At 28.7% G+C, this 16,699-nt stretch overlaps 1 protein-coding gene across 4 annotated transcripts in view; it reads left to right on the forward strand.

The window, feature by feature from the left end:
- Positions 1–16,699, forward strand: part of Amph (amphiphysin) — a 354,651-nt gene that overhangs the window by 318,427 nt on the left and 19,525 nt on the right. For all 4 annotated transcript variants that reach the window (XM_075375036.1, XM_075375033.1, XM_075375035.1 and 1 more), the window contains 4 exons: positions 998–1,133; positions 6,630–6,820; positions 13,551–13,829; positions 15,395–15,507. In XM_075375036.1, coding sequence (XP_075231151.1) covers positions 998–1,133; positions 6,630–6,820; positions 13,551–13,829; positions 15,395–15,507 — 719 coding nt within the window. The remainder of the gene's footprint in view (positions 1–997; positions 1,134–6,629; positions 6,821–13,550; positions 13,830–15,394; positions 15,508–16,699) is intronic.

Raw genomic sequence — 16,699 nt, forward strand, 5'->3', positions numbered from 1 at the left:
TTTCCTCCTATATTCTCCTTTTATCTTTGCAACCTAATGCTCAACCAGTTTCTTTAATTACTTGTGAAATAACACAATTATCATTCATGATTGGACATTCTGTATACAAGCAATTATTACTGATTTGTCTAAAATATTAATTTATAAACTTACTTTTTCAGTGAGAACTTTTCTGTTATCAGATGTGTAACAATAAAAGTAATGGTTAAAACTTTTGAAATATATACTTGTTATCATTGCTGTGAAATCTTACCCAATTTTTACAAAAAATATTAAATTTTTTCCACAAAAATAGACCTTAGTGATGATGTAAAATTTTGGTTTTTTTTTGCTACAAATGCACAAAAAAAGTTTCTGTTGCTGTATTAAAATCAGTATAGAAGTACAACAGAAATAGTGGGTTTTAAAAGTATAGCATTCATTTTTTTATTGTAGTGGATTTTTCTACAACTAAATTACATTTATTTTAGGGACATTCTACATAGGGAATGCAATTAAATTATTATTGTGAAAAAGTTCTTAGCAGTGTAAGAATTACTATTTAAAAATTTCTTAACAGTGTAATATTGTGTATAATTTTTTTATGATTAATTTTTCACATAAACTCACAGCTTGAATATGGGAGAAATATGGGTCAGAAATTTTGTAATGCATGAAAAATACCAAATCTAACTGAGATTCAAACCTTGGGACCTTCCAGAAAAATGAATGCTACCATACTAAGATGGTGTCATGTAAATTTAGTTTGGTAAAGAGCACAAAATACCAAACAAAACAAGACGCACTTAATGCCTTGATAACTGAATAATTGTGTATAAAAAAAGGATCTTTATAATTAGTCAGTTATTTTATTGTATTATATCTTTTGTAAAAATATTACTTGAAACCGTTATCTAACCTCTAATGTTTTTTTTTACTAAAATAAATTGTTAAGCCTCATATATTTATTTATACATCTTTATTAAAAATAGTAACATTTATTTATATATGTTTTTAGATTCTTCAAAATCTTGGTAAAGTTGATAGAACAGCAGATGATATATTTGATGAACATCTGCAAAATTTCACAAGGCAACACAATGCAGCTACTAGGTTACAAAAGGAGTTTAATAACTACATACGATGTATTCGAGGTAAGATATGTTTTTTCTTGTCATTGTTATGTAAAACTATATATTTTAATAATTTTTTTTTTTATACAATGGTACTTATTTTGATCACCAAAGTTTACAAATATAATAATGTAGACTCACACATATTGATAATATACCAATATTTCTTGATGATAAAAAATGTAAGATGCATAGTTTTATACAGAATATCATTCATTAACTATTTATTTAATTATTATCAAGAGGTAATAATTTATTCATCTGATGCTAAAGATGCTTTCATTTAACATAGGAAAGACCAGAAAGTATAAATCAAAAATTTAATTTATTCTTTATTATCAAGAAATTAAGTATTGTATTATGTCTCTGCCCATTTCAGGAACATAATACACTTATCCATTATTTTATTTCAAAATTGCTTTACCTAAAAATGGAGTTATAAGCCCAATTACACTTCCTTTATTGCTGAACTATATTGGTAAATACTCTTATCTTGGTTGTTAAATGTATAATTTTTTTTTGAAGAACTGAAGAAAATCGATTACAAGTCATATTTATTTAATTTAGAAGTGTTATTATTCTTTTTAGATTTATTTAAAACATCTTGTTTATTAGATTAATTTAAAAAAATCACTATTTCTAAAAGAAACATCATGTCTATCAAACTGGATAACGGAACTAATTATAAGTATACATCATACATCATGATGCACGACATATTGGATTATTAATGTTGTATTGACAATAATATTAAGGTGATATGCTGTGTAATTTATAAAATTTGGTAGTTTGGGTAGGTCAGGTTTTAAATTGTAAACATTATTGGCCTCTGTTGTGATTATTTTAAATGTTAAAAAGTAAAACGTCAGAATGATTTATTATTGTTATGTTCAATGTTTATTATTTGTATTTGATGAAAGACTAAAAACAGAGTTAGTTGTGTTGCATAGATTATATAATGTACATGTATCTTTTTGTTGAGATACAACTTTAAAGACCTTGATATTATGAATTATAATTATAGTAGTTCAGTTGAAACAGTATGAATAAATTCAATGCTAGAAAAATATAAATGTTAGCATTGTTTTATTTTGTAAACTTCTGAAAAGAAGCAAAATACATGTTTTATAGTTTCTCTCTAAGACCAGTTGTTGGTAAGCATTAGTATCCAGTCTCAGCCCAACTCATAAGTCATTGTCATTAATTCTATGTGTGCATATAAATACATATTTGAACAAAATGCATATAAAATAATATTCATACAGAAAAGAATGCATATAATAAATGTTACATATACATATAAATTCATGTATTAGAAGACTTAGGTGGCTCAGTCCCAGGTTAGGTTTTTTTATTAACCAGTAATGAAAATATCTCTGAATTAGTTTGTAAGCAGAGAACCTATTCGACAAACCATTAAATTATAAAGAACACAGTGAATCAAACATTTGTATTTGTCCTGTTTCATAGCATCATCCAGTGAGTGTCTGGCCAAAAGAGTCACAGATGACTTAAAATCTTATATGATGTATTGGTGCTGCTAAGTAATAACAGCTATTTAATTTTAGAATTGGGATTTCTAAGGGGGGATAGATAGGGAAGTCATAAATCATAACTGGATTGAAAATTTTACTTTTACAACGTTTGACTCTTTTGAAAATGTTTGATTCCTAAATTTAAAGTAGTGGTTTTAATAAAAACATTTAACTTCTCCAGGTTTAGTGTTTTCAGTAGACCATACACTTTATGGAAAAGTTTAACAACATTGCAATATTTTTTTTAATTTATAACTTTGTATTTTTAATTTGGTAAATATTTTTCATAGGTTTTCTTGATCTTTCAAGATAAATGCACTTATTGTTTTCTGTAAAACAGCAAAAACTTATCACTCTTGAAAAGATGTATAAAATGTGTATATAATGTTTATAATTTGAACGAATTATGTATTTATTTACTGTTAAAAATATTTTATAAGTCAGAGTACTGTAAAAACCAAAGTATTAGTTTGATTTCTTACTTTTTTTAAATTTATTTCTCAACTGAAAACTATTATATTACTTTATTATGCTGACAATGTAGTCTAAAATATAAAATTATGTAAATTTTTTTTATATCTCACTTTGTTATAACTACTTTTGTAATCAAATAGAAATTAGATTTTACAAGCATTTATGTTTTGGTGTGGTCAGGTGTGACTGTGAATTTATTTTTATATTGTGACAACTACAGTTATATAACATTAAGGCGTATTATATATTATTTTATTATTGTGTTCTCCTTTTCAAGGCCATAATCATTTTTATTGTACTGATATGTTGCAGTGTTCAGATTGTGGGAATTTTCAGACTGTTCCTTAAATCATTCTTTGCTCTAATTTTCATTTATATCCCTTCTAATGTTTCTTGAAGATTTTATTTTAATAATTAAAAATTTATATTTTTCTACTGAAAAATAAATCCCTTTTCTTTTTTTCTTTCATATTTTTCAGAAATTGTGAATCTATGTAAATTATAAAAAAATGAAATCACTCACTTGTACATTCATTACAATACTTTCTGAACTTATAGTCATTTGAAATTAAGATTTTGTTGTAAAATACCATTTGATTTTTAAGCATTCAGTAAGAAATTTTTGAAAGAATTTAATCCCAAAGATTAATAATTGTGGTTAAAATGATTGACTAAATAATTTTATTTTTGTATTTTGTTAAAACCATTAAGACAGTGTGTACATTTAAATTTATTTTGATCATTATTAAGGTAACAGAATTTTTAATGATTAGTTGTAGTGGCTGAAAGGTATTAAAATTTCAATCAACATTTTAAAAATATTCTCTTTAGTTGAATGCTGATATTTCAGTACACCTGTTTTCAGTAATGAAAATTACTCTGCTTGTTTTAGATTTTAAAAGTAGGACTTCTTGGTTGGATTTTCTTAGAAAGCTATACCCAATTGGTACCTCACCCACATTTTGGCTTTTGTACAAGAATCTGGTAATGTTTGCTATTGTTAAAACAATTTAATAATGTGAATTTAGTATTTTTTAACTTTTAAGGTCTCCTGATTCCAAAAATATTAAAAGTGTTTTACAAAACTTTTTTGTGTGTACGAATGCTGTGCCTATTTTAGGAACACTTTAAGGTACAGATGTAATATTTGGTTTGGTAACATGTGTATTAGAGAATTGTAGTGGTAGAATGATGTTGCATATAACAAAAGTGGTTAAACTTAACAGAAATTTTGACTGTGCAAGTTGATTTTAGTTTTCTTCATCATATGGTTATCTGCTGTGAGGCAGGTCATCCCTTGCACCATCCATTTCCATTCTCATAGCTAAAATTTTGAATTATTGATAGCTCCCACTTTCTTTTAGATTTTTAAACTTTCCTCTCTTCTTTGCATCTTCTACTTATACTTGCTGTTTTAATCAACCATTCTTCTCTCATGATAATTCCGATTAGCTTTCATATTATGAATTTTCTTTATTAAGCTTATAGGTATTTGTAAGTAAGTTTGTTGTTATCTGAAAACAGAGTAACATAGCAAAAAGTTGAAATTGTCTCATTTCTGTTACTTCTTAGTTTAAAATATAATTTAAAAAAAAATTTTAATTATTAATTTTTTTATTTTTATAAGAAAATAAATAAGTAAAAAAAAAAAAAATGAGTATTTGAAGGCACATGACTATTTGTAGATTTTATCTTTATTAGTGGGAAAGATTACGTTAAAAGCATCATGTGAATGCTGGGAAAGTTCAGTAATATCTTTGTTAGCTTTCAGCTGTTAACAAAGTTGAGTTGACTTTAATGCACTGCTTACAAAAAGTATGCAAGCAGTCACTGTTGATCATTACTTTTTGTATGATCAGAATAGTGATTATTATTTTTCTATTAATTGATTTCCATCATGTGATGAAATCATATTGAAAAACAGTTGCATGAAAAGCATAACAGTAATATTATTAGTTAGTACATATTTAATTTATATTAAGGTTGTTGAGTGCTGTGTTACTAAATCGGTTGCATTTAATTTTTTTATACATATTCATTTTAAATGCTATTATTTTTTGTCTAAAATATAATTATGGTAATGTATGTTTTTCCCTCCGCCGTCATGGTGCTTGTGTGTGCGTATGTGTAAATCTTTTCATCCAGTTATATGCTTAAGTACATTATGTTTATTCATACATTGTTAGGTGTAGTTATGATTTTACATTAATAAATGCACATAAACAGTTGATATTTTTTCTTTAGATATAAAAAAAGGTTTTTTTTTATTTGTCTGTATTTATTTATTACCTCACTTGTAAATGATATTAAAGAATTACAAAAAAGGTTTTTTTTTAAATGCAATAAAAAGTGTAAAAACCTTTTCAGTTCGTTAAATTTTGACTCTATGACATCAGTGCCAAAGTAAAAACCAGCAATTTACTGTTTAATGTTTTGTTCTGAGAATGTCCATGAATAGTTAACTATTCATGGCAGGATAGATCATCCCTTTTTACTACCCATCACTTGCCTTATTTTTTATCTCCTTTTCCTCATTATAGACCCTTCAGATGTAGATATAATCCTGGTAGATATTCTTTGTTGAGAAGATCAGAAGTTATTGAAAAAGTAGGGTTCTTAATCATGCATTCAAAACAGAATTTTGGAAAGTGCAGTAAAAAATGTAAGGCTTTTTGTGGTATATCTATTTGTAATCTGTAGAAGACATCCATCATAGGAGAGAGCTATATATTGACCTTTATTGAATATAACCTGCTGTAAAATCATAGTCGTCTTTCTTCCTTGAACATATTTTTTCTTGCAGTGATAAGTCCTGTAGGCTGGTTGTAGATAGACCTCTCAGTGTCTTAATCAATTACACACTTATAATTCATTGCTGCAACATAGGAAGATCAAAAATGGATGCAATAGGGGTGTGAAGAGGATTGAAATTGGTTGGATTGCATTAACAGAAAGAAAAAATACACAAAATCCACTCACTAGTCCCTGATAATGATGAATGTGTCCAATATTACCTTTTAATTAAATACTTTACTAATCATATATCTGAGGAATTCTATAATAAGCAGTTCAGTTATATTCCTGTAAATACTTCCTACTGCTTCAACACTGTTATGAAATACTGTCTAATTCTAGTTTCCCTACTACTGATCATGTCTCCGGCCACATATAGTCTCTGGTGGCTCACTCAAATCTATTCTCTGAAAATTCTCTATTTATGGAGATAAAATAGAGGATTTCCTCTATCTTTATCCTCATCAATATGCTAACTCATATTGATAGATGGAGGATGAGTAAGTTCGTAAAGAAATTATGAATTATGACCTATTAGAAAAAGGGGACAAGAGAAGAAAGAGTTGTAAGAAATGAACTTGTAAATGTTTCATCATTACAACCTTTGTAATTCAAAATGATATTGTTTTTTTTTATATTTTGAAATATTTATTTTATAATAAAAATTAATGTTAACTTACTTTTTAATATGTATATATATTTTTATCTTTTTTAGCTGTACAAGCAGCTAGCAAAACTTTGATGGACTCATTAAATGAAATTTATGAGAGCCAGTGGACAGGACATGATCTTCTATATGTTCAAACTCAGAATGCTGAAATGTTATGGCAGGATTTTAGTCATAAACTGGGCGATCAAGTTTTAATACCACTCAACACGTACCAGGCACAATTTCCTGAAATGAGGGTTTGTATTTTTTCAGTTTATTAGTGATGTAATTTCTTAAATTTTTAATTAAGTTCACCGTAAGAACTTATGCAATAAACTTTTTCTTAGTAGTAAGAAAAATACTGGAAGTTGTCATTGTGGTCCTCTTCAAAAGTACATGATGATTCAACTATTCATACACACTTATTTAATGATTTGATTTAGCAAGTTTTACAACATTTTTACTATAACAAAACATGCAATTATGTATTGTATTTATTAATTATTAATTTCAGATTCAATATGTAATGCATGGATCAAATTGCATTATACCACACTAATTTGTTTGTTTCTTAGCCCTCATAATACACAAACCAACATAGAAAAAGTAGTATTATCAATCAAAATGGTCTCTCTGGACTTTGGTATTTATTTTACTTTATATCTCAGACACTATTTAACATTTAATTACAAAATTTGAGTGGCAGCTTGCATATTAGAGTAATTGGCTCTATTTTGATGAAACCTGAATTACGGATCAAGAAGTATTGAGCAGGTTCTATATTCTGAAGGCGATTTGGCTTTAAGTAAAATTTGTGAATTTTACTTTTGTTAAAATTAGTCTCTGAAAAAAAAAACAAAAAAAAACTAAAAAACCATCCATCTCAAGAAATTTGAAGTTTAGTTAATTCTGATATCTGTCTATTTTATGTTGAGGTCTGAAGTAAATAAAACAGATGCCGAGTGAAGCAGTATGTACCAGGTGTAGACATAATTGCACAACAGCTACTGTGTGCTTGATTTAGTTTTTATCACAGTAATAATACAGAAATAGTTGCCTATTGCTTGGTATATTCTAAAAAAATTAATATTTATTAAATTAAAAAATGTTATAAATTGTTAAACATACTGAAGCGCTTCTTCTATGGTTTATTTTTTTTTTACCATTACAGTGGTAATTGTCATATACAGTTAGTAGCTATACAAAATAATAATGGTTTAATGAAATGATAAACATAAATAGGTTTGTAAATAATTTGTTAAGTGCTTTACACATACCCAGAAATACTATTTACATGCATAAAATAAATTAAAAAATATTTTATGATTTATTACTGTTTTTTGTTGGTTTTATCTCAATTTCTTTATGGTGAATCACTCGATAAATAATCACATCCACTCAACACCTCATATTCATCTTCACTAACATCAGATTCTGAGGAGTCATTTTTGAGATTAATAATGAGTTTATTCACTTCAATATCAACAAAATAATCCATCTTCCACATTTTTTCCTCTTCTGCACATGTTTAACACAGTTCCGCCACTTATCTTCCATTACCTCAGCCATACTGTTTTCATGTAAAACTTTTACATCCACTAATTTGTAAGTTTTTTTTTTGTGCTACAAATCCTTTTACTTGACTCCACACTACTTCTATTGGATTCAGATTGCAGTGGTATGGTGGAAGCCATAATAATACTGTATGTCCATTTGTTTCAGCCTTATCATTGATTACATATTTGTTAAAATATTTCTTATTTCTTTTAACTTTTTCTAAGAGTTCAACCTTTAAAAATGTAGAATTAAATGGGATTTGCTTTCTGTCAGCCACGATACTATATCCACTTTTAGCCATAATGTATTCAGGATTTTTTCTAATTTTACACTATGGTATAATACATTATCCATAACAATAACACTATTCAGTGAAATCAACTTCATAATTGTATTAATCAGTTTTTTAAAAAAATTAGCACTCATATCTTCGTGATAAACACCCTTTTTATTGGATTCAAAAAATAATGAACCGTTAAAAAATCCATCTTCATTCTCTGTATGACCTACAGTCAACCGTTTTACATGCCAATTTTATACTGGTACAGACAGAAAAGCCTGTTTCGATATCTAAACCGAATGTTTATTGACTGAATGCCTTCATTTACTGTAGTTTCATCCAGATAAAAAACTTTTCCTATTTTTCTAAATTCTTTAATTTATTTCAAATATTTCCTTTGCCAAATCTTTATGTCATCTCTATCAATTATAAAACTATTTCTACTTTTTCCTGCAAATTTTAAACCCATTGATAGAGGAAGATTATGTAAACTAGCCCGTCTAATTTTCGGTAAATCGTAATTACTTTTGACAGCTGGAAAGTACCTTATTGAGCGTGGGCAGTTCATTTTTAAAAAAGAAACCTTGGACTTTGAATCGGATAGCATTTATATTGAAATCGTCAAATTAGCCTAAAATAGGTTTTGAATGTTTTCTTTTCTTTTTTAGTGTGTATATTTACCCATATTTATTCTTTTCAGCTTGCGATCTCTCAATATTTGAAATGGATTCAACTGTGAATTCAGATGTAAGCGCTTCTACTAGTTTAATTTCTAAAGTAAGATATTTTTCATGAAATTTATTGAAGACATTAAGAACTATTGCTTTTTTTCCCACTTCCTAATATTTTTTCATTTCTGAGTTTTTATACAGTAAGAACTCTCAGCCATAGTTATTAAATTTCATGTCGCTTGAAACACTTAAACAAAACACTTAAACAAAGCACTTAAAACAATACTTAATTTCCAGCACTATAATAAATCAAATAAGTCATAAATTTCAGTGTGATATTTATTTAAACCAAATTAATGACAAAAACAACCTCACTCAAAGCAACTTCTATCACGAGTAGTTAACAACACCATAGTTAAAATAACAATGAAGTTTCTTAAGACCTAGTAATTGTTTTTAAAATAGTATCGGAAATATAATTTGACTGTGTATTATAAAACTATAAATAACTATGTACCGAATTGCAATGTAAAATACTTGCACTAACACACAGAACATTTGTTTACTCTTGGTCTCAAGTAGCAAATAATATGAATATTATAAAATCAGGGAACTGATTTCTGTTAGTATAAATTTTTCAATAATAGTCCATTGTGTACATTGCAGTAAAGCTAACATATTTATAATTACATAATAGTAGCTAATAATGTGATAATCTGAGATTAATGACAGGCATAAGTAATCATTAACATTATTGTATAATGGCTATTTTTAAAACTTGATGTATCATTTTTGCCCATCCAGCTGATTGCATCACATGGTTGAAATTTGTCATATGTATGTGTGTTGTGTATTTACACACATCACACACATGTATATTGTTTACTTCATGCCTCAACATAGACAGATAATAACTTTTGATTATTTTATGCTACTGATAGAAATTTTTTTAATTATGCCTCCCCTCTCTATACCTAGCCCTTATGGGCTTTACCGGAGGTCATCTTCAGAACCTTGGCAAAAGGCATCTCTCAGCCTTGTCCTTGCCTCAGTCAGGGTGCCGCTGATGTGAATACCACATGTATGATATTCCCATCAGTCTGTTACTAGGAAATGAACTCTTTAAAACAAAATACATTTATGATGAGTCTGTAAAAAGACTGAGTGACATGAAGGAACTGAAATTAAAAACACAACTACCTACCTGATAGATTAGAAGTTGAGTTTCAAGAGAAGAACCATAACATAACAAAACAAGAAATAAAAATAAACTTAAAAAACTAAATAAAACACTTCTACAAAAACATCAAACCTTATAACACAAGAGCAACAAAACCAAAACACGTGGAAGACCAGGCGGAACCCTTAATTTCTTCGGCAATCTGTTCTATTGCTAGGTACCCAATGAAATTTTCAACAATTACCCATTTGACCTGGTTTTTCCAATTCTCACGGAGATCTAATGTCGAGCCGACAGATAGTCTTTGTGCACATAAGTTCGTATTTTGTGCATTTGTAAATCACATGGTATGTGATGTCCACAATCTGGACACAACCTGAATCCTCCAGCCAAATCGCTGGAGTCTGTTTCAGAAGGTGCCATGACCAGAAAGAAATTTCATCACATACTTATTAGGGTGAACCCAAGGGGCACTCCGTAAACCATTAATGTCTAGGAAAAGATCATGCATATAATGCAGATCATCACCCACCCTTTGCTTCATCATATTTGGCCTGCTATAAAGCATTGCCATGCCGTTCTATTTCACAAATTTTTTGTGAGTTGATTCTCCTGATTTCTTAGCAACATAATGCTGTTGCTTTACTGACACAATTAAATCTATCAGTTTTGCGCCTGCAATTACCAAGATTGCCTTCCATGGTATGGTACGGTAACCTCCCATTACCATTAATAGTATAAGGTGTTGAGCTGTTAATAATACATCCTGATAGCTTTTAAATTTTAGCCTATCCATCCAAACAGGCACAACATATATCATAATTGCTTCGCATACACCCGTATATATGATACTTGTAGTCTTAAAATTAAAACCCCAATCAGGATTGACCACTCGTTGAATACCAAAGAAGGCATGACAGGCCTTCTCCATGACATAATTAAGGTGCTTCTTGAACTGCAATTTCTCATCAAGAAACACCCCAAGGTACTTTTGAACTTGAACATACTTAATACAAAGGCCTGACATCAAATCACGAACCTGATGCCTCACTGCCAAACGACCTTTAAGAAGCATCATTGTGGTTTTCTCTGGGCTGAATGTCATCTTATGTTGGTGACACCACAACTCAAGTATCCTGCGTGCCTGGGTGGCTTGGCGCCCAACCTCCCTCTGTGAGCTTCCTTTGACCAGCAGGAGCTCATCATCGGCGTAAGCCACAATGTGACACCCGTCGGGCAATCTCAGCTGCAGAAAGGAATTTAACCACCCAGAACAATGGACCCAACACGCTGATCTGAGGACAACCCTTGGACAGTGTCTTGCCTACCTCATGCTTGCCCTCGCGGAGCAGCACATCCCAAGGCCTAAAGTAACTTTGCATTACTCGCAGTTCATTAACAGCAGGAACACTTTTCAAATCCCTTTCTCAAGAGTAAAACTGAAGTACTTTCACCAATTAAAATAAAATTTCTATTTTAACTTTTTTCTGCATAACCACTGACCAAATGTATTTTATTTACTGAGAAGTTTTATCAGGATGAAAATAATTTTTACCCTGTATTACAAAGAGGAAGGAAGTAAATCTTTCACTTATTAAAAAAATAATTTTTCTTCAAATAACCAAAAAATTTGTAATTTAGATTGTTTGTATTTTATAACATGTGATGAAACTTAAATTCATCATTTTGAACTGGAATTTGAACATAAGGATTAATTAATGAACGACCCTTGAAGACGTCACACATATGTGCACAAGCATGTGTGTGTGTGTGTATGAATGAGAGAGATTGTGCATGCATATTGAAAGAGAGTAGTTATTTTTTTTTAAATTTGAAGTGCTGAACTGGAATATAACTGCAGAAGAAAAAAATATTTTCTTACTTTTTAGTCTAACTATTCAAAGGTTACTACTTGTTAGACTAGTTTAGTGGTCTAGTTACAACTACTGCTCTAAATAAGTGGATGTCAGATAACCTATGAATGATTTAAAATTGTAACAGTATAACAAAAATGAAATTTACTTATTACAAACATACTTAGGACTAAAATACTTTGCCACTGTTTAAGAAATTATGTTTTGTGAAAGGAAACAACTTTTGTATTTGATCAGAATGAAGTTCAAGACAGAACTTATCAAATAAATACATTCTGTGATTTTACACAACCATAAGCACATCGCCTGTATCCTAATTTTAAAAAATAACTGTTTAAATTTGATTTATATAATCAGCTAATGAACCAGTATTAATTTTATTAAAATGAAGTTTGAATTTTTTTAACTGCGTCATTTTAATTCAATCTAGAATTTCATAAAATTATGTTAACAGGTCAAGGCACATCAAAATAGAGATACCATCAGAGGTTTTCCAGTGCATCATGTTAGAAATTAAATATTAGTCTAATTTTAGCTTAATTGTAAGATAATATATTTTTACGAATCTATATTTTCAAATGCCATTGATTATAAGTTTTTTTTAATATGTTTTATATAGAGAATTTAGGCCATCATTCCTGAATAGCATATCTGTTTGTAATGAAACTGAACAGGATTATTCACCTGGGCTCTGACTTAGCTATCCAGCATTTCAAAAGTACACCAAGTTTGCTTCTCTTCTCTGAAATGGTTTTATACAAATTAATTGCTTGAACATGACTTTAATACAACAGTAAGAATAAAATTTAATATCTTTCAAGCCTTGAACAATTTTTGTTTTAAACATTTTAAATGTTTCTAAAATTATTATTATTTTATTCATTTTTATTAATTAGTTTATTCACCTTGTATCTGAGGGGCATAAGCTTGCATAATTTGCTGTTGTCATGAAGTATGTGAAGTAGTCTCCATCTTATTGGTTCGTTAATTGATTTGGTTTATAGCTGACTGATAACTGCACAAGCTAGGCATTCAATTTCAAATGTATCTGAACATAATTTCTATTGCCTGATATCTTTTTGGGGCACAAAGTAACATCTTGTCCAGTGTTATTAATTCAGGGATTGAAAGGATATTTTATCTAGTTAAAATAGATTTAATGTGTACTGGCTGTGTTTAATTATTCTTTTGCAGTCAGTTCTGTATTTATAGTTATACATGTGTATTTTATTCTGTTATCTTTACATCAACTTAAGTTATTAAACTTTGTAAGTTTCAACAGAAATTTTGATAATGATGCCTCCATCCCCCTTTTGGGATATGAGTCATGACGTGAGCAGATTTAAGTATCTGACTTTTTTTAAATATTATTGTTAATTAATTATGTAAATACACAGTTAAATTATTATTTTGTTTTCATTTTAGAAAAAAATAGAAAAAAGAAATAGAAAGTTGGTCGATTATGACAGTCAGCGACATAATATGCAATCACTTCAAGGTACCAATGTAACAAAGAAGAGAGATGAAAGTAAGGTAGCTAAAGCACGTGATATGTTAGAAGAAGCAAAGAGAACGTATGAAGTGCTCAACAGTGAATTGCACGATGAACTGCCAGCATTATATGATTCACGAGTACTCTTTCTTGTTACTAATTTACAAACATTGTTTGCAGCTGAACAAGTCTTCCACTCAGAAACAGCTAAGGTTAATATAATTTTTATTATTTTTTTTTTGCAAAGAGTTCTTTCAGTAAAGTAGACTAATTGGCATTAAAACAATTAAGATTATAAAAAACCTTTGGACAGTAGAAAACTGTAAAAACACACATTACTAAGGATCTAGATTAGATTGGGTTAAAAGTAAACTGCTCTCAGCCCAATAACCTCAGCCTAAAAACGTTTTTTTGTACCTCCTGTTTACTTTGAGCCATGAGCTAAACTGAGTCTTTATAAAGATCTGAGGCAAGCAGCAAATATGTTGACAAAGGTCTGACTTACAAACTCTGATCCTACAGCTGGAAGTATGGCAAAATAAAATAATTTTTTTTTAATATTTAAACTTCCTCATATTCTAGGAAAAGATGCTTATTAGCATTCCATTGGACTATTGCAATCTACATTTTTAGATCTTCTCAAAATATCCCCACATTTTTCAAATGAGATTTGACATATCATGTATATATGTTTAATCAGGAAACTGATAATTTACATAAGATTTAGTTTATTTACTGTTGTTAAGAAAAACCGTTTGTATAGAGTTCCTGAATTACAATTTTTTTTTGTAGATTGGGTCTTCAAATATTTACACATTTATTGGAAACCATTGTTCAACCTGTCCTAGATGAGGATATGCTAACCAACATAATGGTTTAGTACCAATAAATATTAACACCTATGCTGATCAGAGATCAGATTCCTCATTACTCTCAACTCATAACAATCCATGCACCGAATATAATTCTACGTCATTTTTAAGGCGTGAAAGATCTAAAAATGTTTTTTTTTTAAATTTGAGATCAGTAGTTTCAACTTGCTCTGATTAAAGGATCTTAATGGCCTGAATGTCTGAAAATATAGTTATATATTTGTTAACACATCCCATCTCCAAACATAGGTAGGCATTTCTAAGAATTGCGAATATCTCAGAAAGACTGTTATCTGTTGAAAGACTGTTGTATTTCCTGAGGCTGAGACTAGATGTAAGTTAAGTAATTCAACAAAGATTCTGACCAGCTTTTCAATTAATATACGAACCATCTGTATAATAAGTTACATGGTTTCTCATGACCTTTACATCAACCATGATTATGAAAGAATTCAGAATTTAGATCTCTTTTTAACTAGTTTCATATTTCTATCTGGATTGTTATAAGGCGTCTTCCCTAATATATTGGATTCAAAGAATTGTTTAAATTATATTTTTGGTATATTTTTAAGATATAATGATAAATATAGAGAAATTATTATTACATTTGAGAATTTTAATTTTCATATATATTACAATGAGTGAAATTTTATTGGTACAAATGTCTTCTTTTATTGAATTAATTATATTTATCAATATTCATGTATTACAATGAAAGATTTTCAAAGTTGACAGTAATAAAGAGTTGTCAAATGGAATTGAAAAGCTGTCAAGTAGTTAATTCTGTTAAAAATTTAATTAATTTTGGCAAATTAATATATTATTTTTAATATAAAAAGGTAATTAGAAAGTTTTTTAAATTTTTTTTAAATATTTTAAATAACATTTATGTTGTGTTTATTTAGGTTTATGCTGAATTAGAAGCAATAGTTGACAAGTTGGCCAATGATTGTCAGCGTGGATCTTACACATTGAAAAAGATTTCCAATTCTCCACAATCCATTAATTCAAATTCAACGTAAGTTGTATTAATATAAATGTATATATATATATATATTTAATATATAGACTCATTTTTTATATATTTTTTATTTTAATTTTAATAATTGTTAATTTCGTTACTAAACCAGCATTTCAGACTCAATTTCACAGTTTATACAGTTTTTTTTTTTTTTTTTTCACTGTATCTGAACTCATTCATGTTACATTAAGTAGAATAAATATAACATTTTTTTTATTAATTAAGTTACATATTCTAACTATGTCTTAATTTATTCTATATAAAAAATTTGGGAAAAAAGTTTAAGACATTTAGCCATAAAGTTTATTATTCATTACTAAAAAATGATGTATTGGTACTGTGTCTACTGAATGTAAAAACTTTCCTAACCATGTAGAGAATGCATCTCTGGAGAAGAGTCAAAAGATGTGGAAATGCTTCCATTGTAAGGCCTCACATTCTAAGATTGTATGTTTTGGAATCTCTGATTTTTATGACAAACCAACAGAGGACATGATCCTGCAGTAATCCCTTGGAATGCCAACGGAATGATTTATGTCAAATTATGAAAATAAGTACCTTCCTCAAGCAGCCCTAGTTTAATTACCTGAAATGGGCCTAGAGAATCTTTAGGCCCATTTCAGGTAATTAAACTTTTACTAATTTACTTTGTAAATTAGCATCTTCCCCTGACTTTACGCTAAATCCTAGTATGGTTATTATAGGCCCACTTAACAATCGCTATTGTAGCAGTAGTTGTCTTAGAATTTAATTGTAACTATCTTAATTAATAAATCTTTTTATTGTTATTGTATTGATTTAAATTTTTAAGTGTTCCTTTTATTTATATGTTACTTGTATTATTTATTTAAATTGTATGTTATATCATACAAATTTTTAAATAACACTGGTCAACATGATTACCAATGCCAACATGAGTACGAATAGGTGTACTTAATGCAGTTTTTTATCCTGTTTTCAAATATGTATTCGGAATTTCTCTATCACCCACAGCTTTTTTGTTATTTTAATTTTTTTATATATTAAGTGTTTTTTGGTTCATTTGTCCATTGTCAAGTAAAAGCTCCTAGAGCATTGTAAATATGATAGAACCAAATGAGCTAACTCAAAGGGTAACGTTGCTACTGTTGTGCAGGTTCAGCCATGTATAGACATGTATGAACATGATCTAGTGTAGCATACATTCATC

Source organism: Lycorma delicatula, chromosome 9, assembly GCF_047948215.1.
Source record: "Lycorma delicatula isolate Av1 chromosome 9, ASM4794821v1, whole genome shotgun sequence".
Taxonomy (NCBI): Eukaryota; Metazoa; Arthropoda; class Insecta; order Hemiptera; family Fulgoridae; genus Lycorma; species Lycorma delicatula.